Source organism: Marmota marmota, unplaced genomic scaffold, assembly GCF_001458135.2.
Source record: "Marmota marmota marmota unplaced genomic scaffold, marMar, whole genome shotgun sequence".
Taxonomy (NCBI): Eukaryota; Metazoa; Chordata; class Mammalia; order Rodentia; family Sciuridae; genus Marmota; species Marmota marmota.
In genome coordinates, this window is record NW_026000240.1 from 29,474,117 (window position 1) to 29,490,129 (window position 16,013).

General features: G+C 37.5%; 1 protein-coding gene across 1 annotated transcript; it reads right to left on the bottom strand.

Moving 5' to 3' along the window:
• Positions 1 to 487: 487 nt before the first annotated feature.
• Srprb (SRP receptor subunit beta) lies at positions 488 to 15,778 on the bottom strand. The gene is made up of 7 exons (XM_015487040.2): positions 15,568 to 15,778; positions 14,935 to 15,029; positions 13,373 to 13,450; positions 10,555 to 10,637; positions 6,792 to 6,928; positions 5,099 to 5,153; positions 488 to 1,578 (listed from the first exon to the last, which is right to left on the bottom strand). The coding sequence occupies exons 1-7, from the start codon at positions 15,719 to 15,721 to the stop codon at positions 1,365 to 1,367; spliced, it is 816 nt and encodes a 271-aa protein (XP_015342526.1). The 5' UTR covers positions 15,722 to 15,778; the 3' UTR covers positions 488 to 1,364.
• Between the last annotated feature and the right edge of the window lie 235 nt (positions 15,779 to 16,013).

The window sequence follows — 16,013 nt, forward strand, 5'->3', positions numbered from 1 at the left end:
TGTTTCGAGCCTTACAGTTAGTCTGTCCCTGTAACCTGACAGTACTTTCTACTCTGGTCACATCTGCCTCCCATCTTATGGAAAAAAAAAAAAAAGGGCCTGCTTTGGTTGGATGGCTTCAGAGGATACCACCTGAGTAGAGAACGCTCTCGCCTTCCACCCAAGCCCTTCCCAGCTGGACGTGGTGCCATGCCTGCATATTCCAACTATTCGGGAGGCTGAAGCAGAAGGACCACAAGTTGAAGGCCTGCCTAGGCAGCTTAGTAAGACCCTGTGCATGTGAGGTAAGGACAGGAGAGTTGGCACCTGTGTACCCTGTGATCGCTGGGCTCAGGTAACTTGGAGTTAGGCCTGAACCCCACACATGCTTCCATCTGTTGTCACTGTTTCATTTTGAGCTGGACAGGTTGGTTTATTCATCAAGGAATGTATTACTCACTTAAAAAAGCAATAAAAACCCATATGTTCAAGAAGACAGCAAAAAACATCACTTTGAAAAGGCAATCTTTTTTTAAAGCATGAACGAATATGCACTTCAAAAATCTACAGAAAACTTTTCACTTGTATTTGTTCCACAACATTCTAGCTAAGAGTACAAAACAGGAATAACCTGAGCAGCACATGAACAAAGCCCAGGAACCCTCGGCCACAGAGAAAGCAGAGCAGTGTTTAAGTCTTCCTGTAATCTCTAGTATGACCACTAGAACACGTGAGATCCTTGGCATTTAGAGATTTGGCATCTACGACTCCATCCTCTGGGAAAGACTGATGAGATTTTAAAACCAAAATGCTGAGGCTGGAGTATGACAAGTCACTGAGCTGACAGAGAACATACCCACTGCCCACTCAGCCTTGCAGTCTTCATGTGGGGCAACGACCACAACTGCATCTGCAAAGCTGGGAACACAGAGGACTAGACAGTGCGCAGTCCGTGAATGTCAGAGGTGACTGGAAATCAGCTAGTTTCATACACAGGCAGGTCTGTTTCCAAGAAAAAGGAACCAAAGCACAGAGGCAGAGGATAAGAGTTTTCAGATAACCAGAGTCTCATGATAATGTCCTCTCTATGTGAACTGTGATGTCACATAGACCTCAATCTAAATCAAGAACACACTAAAGGGAAGTTACACACACCTTAACAGAGGGAAGATGAGCCAAACAGAGGTGACTCCTTTGAACGGGAGAAATACGGGAGAACTAAATTTAAACAAAAAATCTAAGCTGGTGCCAACAGTAATTTGTTTCCAAAATAAAGAAAATTTTCTAACCACATCTTGTGCCCCTTCTTTATCAATGCCAGACTACCCTTTCTCCAAAACTGCCAGTCACCCACAGACAACCATGGCTGTGCTTCAGATATACGCTCAGGCGATTTTCGCCAGCCATTTCTCCAAGTCCTGGATGTCAGCAGAGCCAGTGTCTCCTCTTCCGCCCTTGGCACTGCACTCAAGGAACTCCACTTTGAGGGGCAACTGTGAAAATTCAAACTCTTTGCCTTTCTTTCCCAGCTGAACAGGGACGGTGCTGGAATTATCCAGCGTGCTGGGGGCAGCGGAACGCGTAACTCGTAAGGTGTTGCTGTAGGAGGAGAAGAAAACAAGTCAGCAACAAAACTTTACACAGCAATTAAATCACACTTCTAAATATGTCAGCACTCATTTAAGACTAGAATAATCATGAACCTGTAAATTATGCTATTCAGGTTACTAAACAATCCTTTGCATTTGCAAGATGGAGCTCCAATTTCTCACCTAGGTGACACCAGGTCAGTAGTGGACCCAGGTCATAGCAACTTTCTCTCAGCCAAGGCCCTCTTCTGTTAGAATCTCCTGATGCCATTTTAAATTACAGTTTAAAATTCATGCTATAAGTGTTATAAAACTTAATTTATGAAAGCTAAGCACGGGTAGACAGGGTATTTATTTTACCTTGAGTCTATTTGGATATGGAACTTATAAATCCACAAACTCTAGACTCTTATATCTAATTTGACAAAATTTACTGCTCTCCAATCTCTTCATTTGCAAAAACCTTCTCCACTAAGTCACCTTACTGCCACCTGCTGGCCCTGACAAAACAGGGCATGAACAATACATTTGCTAACTCCTCCCTTTCTGCTCCCAGAAGCAGAGGAATGCTTGCCAGACCAACTAACTTTCCTACAAGGGAAAACATTTCTTGGTTCTATAAGGTTGCTTAAAAGTTAATGAAGACCAAAGGCAAAACTAAATAATACGTTGTTTAAGAACAAAAACAGAATAAAAATAGTTCAAAAAACAGATAAATTGTTAAGAACATGAAGAGACACCCTACAGAATGGGAGAGAATCTCTGCCACCTGTTCCTCAGGGCATATAAAGAACTCAAAAAACTTAACTCTAAAAAAAAAAAAAAAAAAGAAAGAAAGAAAGAAAGAAAACCCCAATTGAATAAATGGGAAAGACTAATCATACACTGGTCAAAAGAAGAAATTACAGTTGGCCAACAAATATATGAAAAAGTGTTTAACATCTCTAGCAATCAGGAAAATGCAAAACAAAACTACATTAAGATTTCATCTCACTCCAGTCAGAATGGCAATTATCAAGAATTCAGATAATAATAAGTGTTGGCAAGGGATGTGGGGAAAAGGTACACTCATACTTTGCTGGTGGAACTGCAAATTGGTGCAACCACTCTGGAAAGCAGTATGGAGATTTCTCAAAAAACTAGTAAGAGTGGAATTACCAGATGACCCAGCTATCCCACGCCTCAGTATATATACAAAAGATCTAAAATCAGCATATTCTAGTGACGCAGCCACATCAATGTTTAGCAGCACAATTAACAATACCCAAGCTATGTCCAACCTTCAACAGATGAATGGATAAAGAAATGTGGTACATATACACAATGGAGTATGACTCAGCCATAAAGAAGAATGAAATCATGGCATTTGCTGATAAATGCATGGAACTGGACACCATAATGCTAAGTGAAACAAGCCACATTCAGAAAGCCAAAGGTCAAATATTTTTTCTGATATGTGGAAATTAGTCCAAAATAGGAAGGAAAAAGAGAAAGAATGGGAAAGGGAAAAAAGAAGGAGGGGAGTCTGTCAAAAAAGCAGGAAGACCAACAGGCGAAATGAATGGAACTAAGGGGGAAGGAAAAGAGTCGGATAACAGAAAAAGAGAGGAATCAATCTAACCTAACTTTCCTATGTTCATACAGGAATACACCTCAGTGAATCTCATATCATCTATATCCACAAGATACTAACCAAAAAGGAAAAAAGATCTAAAAGTAAATAGCACACAGATCAGTAGAGCAGAGAAAAAGGAACAGGGAGACGGGGGACAGGAGAAATACTGAGGACTGAATTTGAGCAAATTATATCCCATGCTTTTAAAATTATGTCAACATGAATCCTACTGTTATATATAACCCAAAAAAGAAACAATAAAAAATGTAAAAAACTGCTACAAAAAAACTTAGGATATCATTTACCTTCTGAGGGAAAGCTTTTGGGAAGGAACACACAGCCAGCTAGGCCTTTTAGGCTTAGTGGTGAGTACATAGTATCCATCTTATAATCTTCAAATTTAATATATGCACCTTATATACTCTTATATGTATACTATGTTATAACAATTTTTAAGAAAAAAAGAGCAAAACATTATGTGTAACCAGCTTTTGCCACAGGGTTATAAAAAATAACCCTTGTAATTCAAAACTTTAAATTCCTTCAAAACAGATAGGGCCTAATTCTCAAAAATAAAAAATTAAATTAAAATTAGGTTTCTAATTTAACTAATGTTAACCTTTATGACTTTTCAACATTTTACTTCACTGTTTATAACACAGTGTTTAGTTCTGTACTGTTTTCCTCTAACCCTACTGTAAAAAGCAAATAACCAAAGAAAAACCTGTTTTAAATATGGGTAAACTTGGGACTGCACTGTCAAAAAAAAAAGTGGGGGGGAGGGCAAAAAGAACCCTGAAACACAAATAATATTATAATAGCTTTTGTTCTCCCAAAATGATTCCCCACAAATGCAACACAATCTTAGAAACCAAATTATCTAACTGTTCCCATGTCCCTAGCCTAAGGAAAGTACTGTTTATGGCCTCAAGAGAGAGAGCACTGAGACAGACACACAATTTCAGAAGGGTAGGATCCACAGAGAGCAGCACAGGTCAGGCCAGCAAGAGCCAGAAATTAAACATTTGGGGATTTGTGAGCCGTATTTGGTCTCTGTTGTGTATTTTTCTTTTTTTAAACTGCCCTTTAAAAATGTCAAACTACTCAGCTTGCAGGCCCTGGGCAGGAGTCTGCTACTCCTAAAGCTGACTAAATTCTGAGTACGCCTGATCTGATGAGGAAAAACTGTATAAACTGTATAAATTCAACTTTGAGAACATTTTTCCCCATCATGATCTACTTCTTTATTCATTTAACAAGCATCAAATGGTGCATGTAGCTTTTAAGCAGGGTAAATAATATTGTCAAGTAGCATGAAAACAATACAAGAAGCTACAAAATGCTACCCTTGATTTTTATATTCCTCATTCTGTCAACAATAATTTCCAGTGGCTTTAAAACTGTTTTCCTTCTTTTTTCCTGATCCTTGGTTTTTGTCTGTTTTTATCTTATTATTTTTTTACATGCACCTTTAAACACAGTTTTACTGTGTGGTGAACAAACACTTCCATTTTCTGAAATAACACTGATCTCAATTGGTGTGTACAATTTTTTAGTTTCTAAGATCTTTCATATCAATTATGAGTCAGTAGCGGTGGTAAAACAAATTGAGCAAACGGTTTCAATAAATCTTCTCTACATGAAATTGAAAAAGCCAAATTACATTCTACTGTCATGTACAGCTAAAAAGAACAAAATTTTAAAATTAAAAAAAAATTAAATAACCTAAAAATATCCCATTAATGCTTTTAACAATTCCTTTGGTGATTCTAAAAATTATTTAATAAGTACATCTCACACTAATATTCAGACAATAATTGTGATCATCACTGATAACCAGACAAAAGAAATATGAACATGCTGTTTTAAGCCTATATGTGAATGTGTTTAACCAACAGGCTTTATTCACACTTACAGTTCTTTCTCAAGCTGTTGCTGAATTAATTTTGCTGATTTTGCCATTGCAATATCTGTAAAGTAAAAACACTGTTGTAGATTAAACCAGAATGTGAACCAGCAAGTTTCTTCTCACTTCTTTTCAAAAAGAGCTTTTATCACTAATTCTTTCTCTATCAAAGTAAACATTAGATTTGCACATATGGATTTCCCAAAGTAATGCTTACAAACATGTTATGTTGATGACCCTAACATGGACTTAAGTTTTCCATACCTTACAGACCTTTCAATTCAATACGTATGAGTCCAGTCAGTTTAACATAAAAAAAAAAAAAAAAAAAAAACCTTACCAGTTCTCTGACTCAACCAAGAACTTTCACTCCAATAGACAAAACCCTACTTGTCACTTAAAAATAAACTCAGCATGCTTTCAGCTGATACTAATGATGTGAAAGCATCCTTCACACTACAGGGATGCTTGGTGTGGCCACAAACCCCAAATAAACATTAACTGCTCTCTACATGCTAAGTAAGAGAAATCAAAAGAAGTCAGGTAATGATGCTAATAAATACATCTCTCGTTAAGTATCATAATCTAACCACTTCTGAGAAATGCTTTAAGTTCTTCACAGAACTTTAAGAAACAGATCAGTGAAAGGACGACTAGTTTATCTTATTTTATTGGTAGCAGAACTGAAGGGCAGTTTAACTGGGCTTTTAATGGTTTTTAATGGTTACCAGTTTAAAGGAAAATCTTGTAAACTCCCATTGATAAAATTTGCTGAATGATAAACTTATTTGGAAGGAGAGACTCCAACCTCTCCCTCCAAAATAGTGCAACTGACATGACACATCGAAATCTGACAAACTTAATTTGGTAAAGTAAAATAATTTATAATCTTAAAAAAAAGAAAAAAAACCTATATCCCAAAAAAATAGGTAACAATTCCTCTGTTGTGGACCCTTAGGAAAGCCTGGTAACAAAATGAGTGAAAAGATGGGAGTAGAAATAAATTTTAAGTTTTAACCTCAGAAAACCTGAAACGCAATCACCATTTGACCCAGTTATCCCACTCCTCAGTTTATACCTAAAGGACTTAAAATTAGCATACTGTAATGACATGGCCACATTAATGTTCACAGCAGCTCAATTCACAATAGTTAAACTATGAAACCAACCTAGGTACCCATCAACAGATGAATGTATAAAGAAAATGTGGTATATATACACAATGGAATATTACTCAGCCATAAAGAATGAAATTGTGGCATTCCCAGCAAATGGATAGAACCAGGGGCTATCATGCTAAGTAAAATAAGCCAATCCCCCAAAATCCAAAGGCTGAATGTTCTCTTGACATGCGGATGCTGACTCACAATGGGGGGAGGGGAATGGGAAAGACAGTAGAATGAATCAGATATAACTTTCCTATGTTCATATATGAATACACAACCCGTGTAACTCTACATCATGTACAACCATAAGAATTGGAAGTTATACTCCATGTATATATGTCAAAATACACTCTACTGTCATGTAAAACTAAAAAAACCCAAATTTTAAAAATTAAAAAAAAAAAAAAAATCCTTCCACTTGTAGTTCACGACAACTGTCTCCAAACCTCAATAATGACAACTGTGGACAACTGAACTAATTCTTAGTAGTGATCTCAGAAAAATCTTAATTATTATGGTAGAAAACACAATGGCACCTTGCTTGTTGCAGGCTATCAAGAATGATGGCGTGTTCTTCAGACTCATACTATCAATGAGGACTTGATACAGAAACTCGGCCACATCCTTCACCTCTCGCTGGAATGCTGCGCTGTCCACAACAAACACAACAGCCCTAGAGGGAAAAAAAAGAAAAACTCACACATGAGCCTGCATCAGTGCACCATGATCCTGAAAATTCTAGCCTTAATTTCTTCAGATTGGTGAATCACACACTAGAGAAACATATGCAGGTCTGTGTAGAGTTAATCACACAACACTAATCTTCATTTAACAAAAACTAGTACTGAATGATACTGTGGGTCAATGCCTGAAGCTGAGCAGAGACTGAGGAATGATGTCCACCCTCAGAGACCAAGAAATCACTCAGAGCTCTATGATAAATGCCAGGACAGAACTATGCCCATGGTGTAACTGGAACAAAGAGGTGATCATTTCCATAAGACAAGGTCAAAGACAAGGAGGATGGAGTAGTTGAGCTGAATTTTAACTAGATAAAATGTCCAGAACATAGTATATTGAAGGCACAAACAAGGGAAACACATACATTAAAGAAGTCAAGGCAAGCTGGTACATAGGGAGATGGAGAACGACATACAACCAGGTCACAGAGCAAAGAGTGTGACACATCAACCTATGAAGTTTACGTTTTTCTGTCTTGCACAGACTACTGGTACCTAAATGACAGAAATCGTAGAAGGCAAATGAACTAGAAGAGCATGACCAGGGAGGGCCTGACTTAAGGCAGCAGCAGTGAAAATCTTCATGTGCCACAAACAAAGCTATATCAGAGTTAAAGCACAACAGCCCAGGGAAACTATAGACGATGGGCTTTAGGGACAATGGTCTAAATGCCCAGTGGGGCAGGAGACATGCAATGGCTGACATGCACTGGGGAGCTGGAACCAAACCCGCTGCACGAAGCCTACAACTTAAAAGCAGTCTACTAGAGGCCCAGGGTTGGAAAATAATACCAAAAGAAATTGAAAAACCAGGCCTCCAGGTATGGAGTGTGAATTTACACTCTCCCCAGGTGCAAGATTCCTAAGTAGAAAGATTTACATAAAAACTGGGCCATATTCTAAACCTCTCTGGTCCCAACAGATAGAAATATGTAACTCCTTCTCGAATGAGGCTTTCATATACTAAAGTATATCAATCACAACAACAATAATGCATCCCCTTGAAGGGTTCTGGATCAAATATTACAAACCACAGAAGAAAATAAACAGTCATGCCAGAGAAAAACAAGCACCCCCAAATTAGAGAAAATGAAGCAATCTACAAAACACATGGTTAAAATTATTTAAGCGCACAATACTAGGAATTATAAGAAGAAGAAACAGGCGATTTTTTGGGAAAAAAAATTTAAAGACCATACATAGTAAATGAAATTAAAAACTCAATGAAAAAGCAGAGATTATTCTTAGCTAAAACAAAATGCAGTAAACTAGAAAGCAAATGAGAGTATCACACAATATGCAAAGTAGAAAAATTTAGAAGATACAAGAAACAAGAAGGGCAGAAATACTAAGGTTCAATTGTGCAAATGAGTTACAAGATGTGAGAACTGAGAATGGAGAAACAGCACTAGCCTGAAGAGATTATGAGAATTTCTAAGAACTGAAGACAGATATGAATCTCTGGTCTGGGACAGCACATTTAAATTCCAAACATGACAAAGCTAATCCACCCCTTGACAGAAGGCAGACCAGACAGATTTCCTAGAAAAATAACAATGAGACTGCAGCAGCAGACACAGAAGTCAGCAGTCATGCCTTCCATGTCACCATGGAAACAACTACCACCCAGGACTTTATACTCAGCTAAAATCACCATTCTAATACCCAATAAAGATAGCTTCAAATGAACAAAAGATGAGAAATTTTACTACTCACTCACTCTCTGGAAATATTTCTAAAACTGAGAGGAAAAACAGATCCTAAAAGAAAAGAGCAGAGGGGCTGGGGATGTGGCTCAAGCGGTAGCGCGCTCGCCTGGCATGCGTGCGGCCCGGGTTCAATCCTCAGCACCACATACAAACAAAGATGTTGTGTCCGCCAAATACTAAAAAATAAATATTAAAAAAAAAAAAAGAAAAGAGCAGAATGCCAGAATTTGGCGAAAGAAATCATAAGAATCCAGGTATGTCTCAGTAATCATTGAATATAAGGGCAAAAATCAGCAATCATTGGAGGTGAAAAAGAATGATGTGAGGAAGAGCAGAGTTAAAGCATTCGAGCTTTAGGAAAAAAGAACTAGTATTATTGATTTTATGAGATGTTGTGCAACGTTTAAAAGGAGGGACAAGGGGCTGCTGGTGTTGTGGCTCACCTAGCATGCATGAGGCACTGGGTTTGATCCTCAGCACCACATAAATGTAAAATAAAGATATTGTGTTCACCTAAAACTAAAAAATAAATATTAAAAAGGAAGGGGGGCGGGCAAGTGGAGAACCACAAAGAGTAGAAATAACATATTTCACAAGTAGAGGGGAAAAATAGAAATTAAGGAAATTTGACTTGTAATAAAAGGCACATAATAATCTTTAATATGCATTTATTATGATTAAGATTTCTTTGAACTCAGTTTTATCTTCTTTTTCTTTTTTCATGGGGACTGAATCCAGGAGCACTTAACCACTAAGCCACATCTCCAGCCCTTTTTTATTTTTATTTTGAGATGGGGTCTCACTGACTTGCTTGGGGCTTCTCTGAGTTGCTGAGGTTGGCTTTGAACTTGCGATCCTCCTGCCTCAGCTGAGATTACAGGTGTGCACCACTACCCCATGTTTGTTCTATTTACCTATAATACTTGAGTCACAGAGTAATTATACTGCAAATTATAAAATATTTATAACTGACAACATAAAAACAAAAAAATTCAATGGTAAATTAATACCCAATTCTAGATCTGTCTAAATTGTCTGAAGAATTATAAAAAAATCACATTCTCTTCTGAAACAAACTGCTCATCATCACCATCTTGTGGGTAAGGAAACAATTTCAAAATCTAAGTCCACATGTGTTCAATAAAAAGGAAAGAACCAACTCACTCATTCCTCAAACCTAAGATGCCATCAATTCAAAGAAACATTTCAGGAACCACTAAGAGGAGAAAATACTGCCAGTTAAACTATCACACCTGGGATAATTGCAACTGTAAGATGCCTTTAAAATTCAGAGACATTAAAATGTCTTCAAATCATTGAAATGTGTCAGACTAATTTCCCTCTCCAGTTCTTATCAATGTTAGATATACACATGAAGAGAACACTTGCAAATGCAGCATAAGAATTTTAGTAAAGAATTTAAGGGTTAATAACATAAGGGCAGACACTGAAAGAATTATGAAAATATTGTTCTTGAAATAAAGTTACACATAATGTTGGAGTTTAATAATTTCTGGGACCCAACAGAGCTTTAAAATTTTTTCCTATATATTAATAATCCTGTATTATGTCACTGAATTCATCTTCAGAGTATATTTTAATAATAATGAGGGAACACTTCCCAAACACTCTGAGAAATATTCCTGAAGCATTATCCCATACAATCTTCACAATCCTAGCAAAGGTGGGCTTGCAACCCAGAAGTGGGTCACTCTAAGCTCCATGTTCTTTCTACTGCAGGACAGTGTGCTGCCTCCAGAATCCCACCAGAGCAAAACACCAGTCCCACATGTGCAGACTTGATACACAGTACCAACTTCAACAAGCCCACTTCATTTCTTTCTACTTACCTGGCTGAAGACTTAAACCGCTCCAAGAACTGAAGCCTTAAGCTCTCATGTCCAGGGAGGTCAATCAAGGTCAAGCTGTTGCCCTGAGGATGGCAACAATAATATTGAATTAATGTTTCCATCTAGATCCATGTGCACATCAGGATCAAATTAAAGGCATATAATACTGGAGTCTAGTTAATTAATTAATACAACAAGTGTTACTCTAATAAATAAATCAAACAAATTTTCATGGAACATTTTCAAATAAAACACCAGCCCAGGGATGGGGAATGTATTCATTGGCAGACTGCTTACTTAGCATGCATGAGGCCCTGGGCTGAATCCTCAACACCAAACTCCCCCCACAAAAATAAAACACTGGTCAAAGTTCTGGGGATATAACAGTGAACAAAGATGTGGCTCCCAGTCTAACATTAAGCATGATGTAAAATTACATATAAAGTAACAATTTTGATAAATGTTGTTAGGTTTCGTAAGAAACCTGACTGAGGGAGTCAGGAATGTGTGGTCTATCTGAGGTTTAGGAGATACCAGTGTGAATAAAAGCAAAAACATGTTAACAACTGTAATAAATATTCACAAGCTTATAATGCAAAAAAGAACTTAGAATTTATAGCACATATTGCCATTACTGGGATCCTTAATCATTATAACAAAGCATACTTTCATAGTTTCCACCCCTTAATTCTTAAATATGTGCTTACCAGATACCCATTTATTTGTTTCAAATCTGTCAAATTTTTTGCCAATTTTTGAACCCCTATTGACCAAGCACATTATGCACTAATACTAAGTCCTATTCACCATTCCAGGACTTCATCCTTGACCTTATGATCAATGTAAATGTGTCTGTGCTCAGTGACAAAACTCTTAGATGTGGCTTTAGTACAAGTATCAGACTCATCAATCATTTCTCGCATGTTTACCTCCAACCATGCTCACGGTTCAATAGAAGGGAATCAGTATCATGTACAGATCTGACATAATTCCAGCTGGATTCATTATGATCTTTCAGAAAGACAAATAAAAATACCTACTAGCCTTTTCAAAATATTGGTAAGAATCTGGTGAACCCAGATTAGGATCTACTGCTCCATTTCAAAAATAGCACTGAACCACACAGTATTAGCAATTCAGAAGATTCATGACTAGGTACATTACTACCTAGAGAAAACTAAATCTAAACTTAAGGGAGTGGGAGCAGTGTTTGTGAAAAAAGGGGGGAATGTTCTATATTCTCAACAAAAATATAATACAAGCCACATGTAATCTTAAATTTTCTAGTAAATATTTAAAAAGTAAAATTTGTTATAATAAGTTATATAATCCAGTATATCAAAAATATTATTAATATGTACTAAGGAACCAAGACATTATTAATGATTGCTTACATTCCTTTTTTCACACTGGTTCTTCAAAGTCTGGTAAGTACTTGATACTTATAGGACCCCTCTATTTGGACTGGTCAAATTTCAGTGCTCTACAGTCACGCAGGGTCAGTAGCTACTGCACTGAGAGATACAGGTCTAACACACCCTCAAATAGCCCACTTTAAAAAATTCAGTACAGGACCCCAAAAATTAATGATCTCCTAAACCTGAAATTTCAAAATCCAAATCTTTGGAAATTTAAAAAGGTTTTAGTCAGAAAAATTGCCATCATTCAAATAAACAAAAATATCTCTAGATATTTAAATGGAGTCCCTGTACCTTTGCCTACAATGTTTAACTCTAGAGGCACCACAAAGGGGAAGTGGCTCTAGGGAAAAGAGCCCTAAGATCACAATTCTAAGTCACTATCCTTTTGTCCTTCCACTCTTCCAGTCAGTCACTTAGTCCTCATTCCACTCACTCACTACAACTCATTAAGTATCATAACTGGCTTGCCTGTCACTGTTTACATTCTAGAAAAGTCTTTCTCATGATTCTTTATGGGTATTTTTGAAAGTGCTCATATATACTTTTCAAGATATCCATTGCAACAGTTTGTAAAGGCATAAGATTCTAACCACAAACAAAACTAAATATTAGCAGTACTTTGATTACATCAAAATTTAATTATATATATGGTACAGCCACAGAGTAGAATACTATGCAGTTCATAAGTCAACTAGATAGTACTATGTGTTTAAATGTAGGAGAAAAAAGTGAAGTTCTATCAGTCATACTGTTAAATAAAAAAAATATGGACAAAAAAGTGTGTTAAGAAAAAATATAATTAAAGGATATATAGATACAACTGTATATGCATTGAACACTTAGAAGCTTACACACAAAAATAATAGCAGTTATTACTTCCAACAACAAGACTGGCTTGTGGGATTAGAAAAGGAAAAATTACTTTTCAATTTTTTTGTTCCGTGTACATGTATTACTTCTTTAAAACATAAAAGAAAAAGACTTAATGTCCATTCTTTTTTTTTAATATTTATTTTTTAGTTTTAGGTGGACACAATATCTTTATTTTACATTTATGTGGTTCTGAGGATCGAACCCAGTGCCTCATGCATGCTAGGTGAGCACTCTACTACTGAGCCATAACCCCAGCCCTAATGTCCATTCTTAAATAAGTAAAGTTAGAAAGAAGACAAAAAAAAAATTAAGAATAAAATGAGTCATAACATTACTGTACATAAGTGACTACAAAGGAGAGGTAGAAATGACTACATTGGCCAACAGATTATAAAGGGCAGAATTTGTCACATAATATATTTTTATATTCCCTATAAAAATAAACTTTAAATGGTATCTACATCCTCAGACTAATTCATTCCAGTCAGATTGTCAGACTCTTTAACACTGCAGTCACATCTTACCCTGTTATTGTTGACTCTGTATACAGCAGAGCTGTCAGTAATGGAAGTCTGAGTGTCTCTGTAATGGCCTGTTAACAACTGTAAAAAATAAGATGGGAGAGATCAGAGTGAACATATTAACAATAATAGCAAATCTAATGAGTAATAATAATGTTCTAGCCTGCCCAGGTTAAAGAGCAAATAAAATGAATGCTGCTTACAATAGCTGAAAAAGATTTTATTTTTTTTTAACCTGTAGAAAAATTGCAAACTTCCTCCCCCTCTCTTCAATAGGAGAAAAAAAATATTTTCAAACCATAGTTAGTGGCCAAATTTACTTCCCTTTTGTAAACATTTTTAACCATCATAAATAATTTGAAATTATATTTCCTTAGTGGAAGGAAAACAAATTCTACTGTCCAAAGGAAGAATAAAAAGCAGAAAATCTGTCCTATTCTCATAGTAAAACACATACTCAGTTAAAAATACCAAAAACAGCAGGGTATGTTGGGGTACACCTATAATCCCAGGAACTCAGGAAGCTGAGGCAAGACGATCAAAAAATTGGAGGCCAGCCTTTGCAATTTAGCAAAGCCCTATGCAACTTAGTGTGACACTGTCTCAAAATAATAAAAAACATAAAAATAAAAATGCTGTATACATTAAAAATAAGTATTAGTGAAAAGAAACCTAACTAGCATAAACTATTAAAGAAGAATCATCCTTCAAAAAAATAACTTTGTCAAAGCTGGGCTGGTCACTTGGAAATGGTCATGTTAGGAGTATTTACACTACAGAAATCATCAAATACCACAATTTAGAGCTTTGTTTACTGCTTCATAGGCTGTTTAGACTTAAGAAAGTGACAAAGGAAGGTTAAAATTAAAACCATGTTGTCCAGAGCCATTACATGTGGTTAGCACAAGACACAGAGAAAGTATTTCTCTAGTATTATCTGATTCATCAAAGAAGTTATTCATGTCATCGATGAACGAATAAAGTTTGACATACATTTTCATGGTTTCATTTTCCTCTTGTGAACACAAAAGTAACAACTAATATTCACATCATGTGTCAGATTTAATGACAATAAATTTATAGAGGAAAGAATCCGCAGACTGGGATGTAACTGCATTTGTCAAGTCATGGTACAAATACAACCACAGTTTGGCTACTGGGGCAAATCTTCCAAAATCCAAAAAATTCCAAAAAAAATTGAAACATTAAAAAAAAAAAAAGTCTTTCACAGGCTCTCTGAAAGGTTTGTTACATGATAAATTATAACTTTTAAGTAGGTCAGGTTTATATGTCTTTAACGGCATCCTTAGCCATTTAACACTTATTAAAAAATCTTGTGATAAGAATTAAATATCAGCATCTGGTAAGGAGAAAAAAAAAGAAACAGGAATGGCTATAAAATTTTAGTTCATAGGATTTTCAAGAGTCTTTTTGTTTTCATAAAGTCTAGAATTCACTCCAAATTTGGCAGGATAAGTTTCTTTTGCCAATTAAAACATGAAATCACAGGAATACAGGGATGCCATAATATTAAGTTTAACAAAGGTATAAATCAAAGCACTTACCCTGACAAACAGCAATGTCTTCCCGGAATCACAAAGACCAACAAGGAGAACAGCTCTCTGACTGCTCTTTCTGCTCCAGATGAACTTCCAGAGCACTGTGGAACAGAGGGGAAAGTAATAATAAAACAAAGATATCTATGATAACCTGTGATTTACTTTGTTATTAGCACTATTTACGGTGGTTACTTAGGCACCCGCTGAGTGCCAGCCACTATCAACTGTCAACTCTCTGTCTCTACACCTCTTCCCTGAGCGTGGATATCTCAAGGGGTATCTTATGACTTTTGTATTCCCAGAACCCCGCTCGCAAACATAGGATGTCCGCACTGGTCTTCAGACCCCGTGGGTCCCGGCGGTAAGTGATGGAAAGGGAGGGGACCGCGCGCCCAGGCTTAACAGGAGTGGAGTTAGGGAAACGCGTGTCCCAAGCACCAGGACTTCACTCCCGGGGTCGCCCGGGATCCCCCTTTAACGCAGGGCTGCGTCAGACAAGAGGGTGGGATGACAGACAAGTTGAATCTCACATCTAAACTCCACTAAAACGCCCTCTCGGCTCCCGGGCCTGCCGAAGCATAGCGGAGGCCGGGACCCCGGCCACCCCGCACCCACCATAGTCACCCACCGCTTCTTTACCCAGCGTCAGCAGCACTACGAGGAGCGACACCAGTACTGACAACAACGTTGGGTCCCTCTGCTGCAGCTCCTGCCTCAAGGAGTCTAGGTAGGGCTGGAAGGTGCCCCCGGCACCGCCGGTATCTCCCATCCGCCGGGAATCCGCGGAAGCCATGGATGAGGCGCGTGCTCTCCGGTGCCGCAAAAGCGACGTGGCCCTATGCTCTGCGCAGGCGCGAGCAGCAGAGCTTCACGGGAGTGGTAGTTCCCGCTTTCGGGCCTGTGGGATGCCCGTGTGCCTGATGGGAGTTGTAGTTCGCTCATACACCCAGCTCCTCTATGAAGGCCAGAACCCTCATTCTTCGCCGCCTAAATGACTGTGGAAAGATCAATGAAATGAATGGCTCTCGAAATTTCCACTTAGAATTTCTAGTCTGTCTCTACGTGAGGTGAGACGCATCTGAAGG

Coding starts and splice junctions, on each gene's coding strand:
- Srprb (XM_015487040.2), bottom strand. CDS start 15,721: ATGGCTTCCGCGGATTCCCGGCGGATGGGAGATACCGGCGGTGCCGGG. Junction 13,451..14,934: donor AGACATTGCTGTTTGTCAGG/GTAAGTGCTTTG, acceptor TATTTTTTACAG/TTGTTAACAGGCCATTACAG. Junction 5,154..6,791: donor GATAGCCTGCAACAAGCAAG/GTGCCATTGTGT, acceptor TTTACTTTACAG/ATATTGCAATGGCAAAATCA.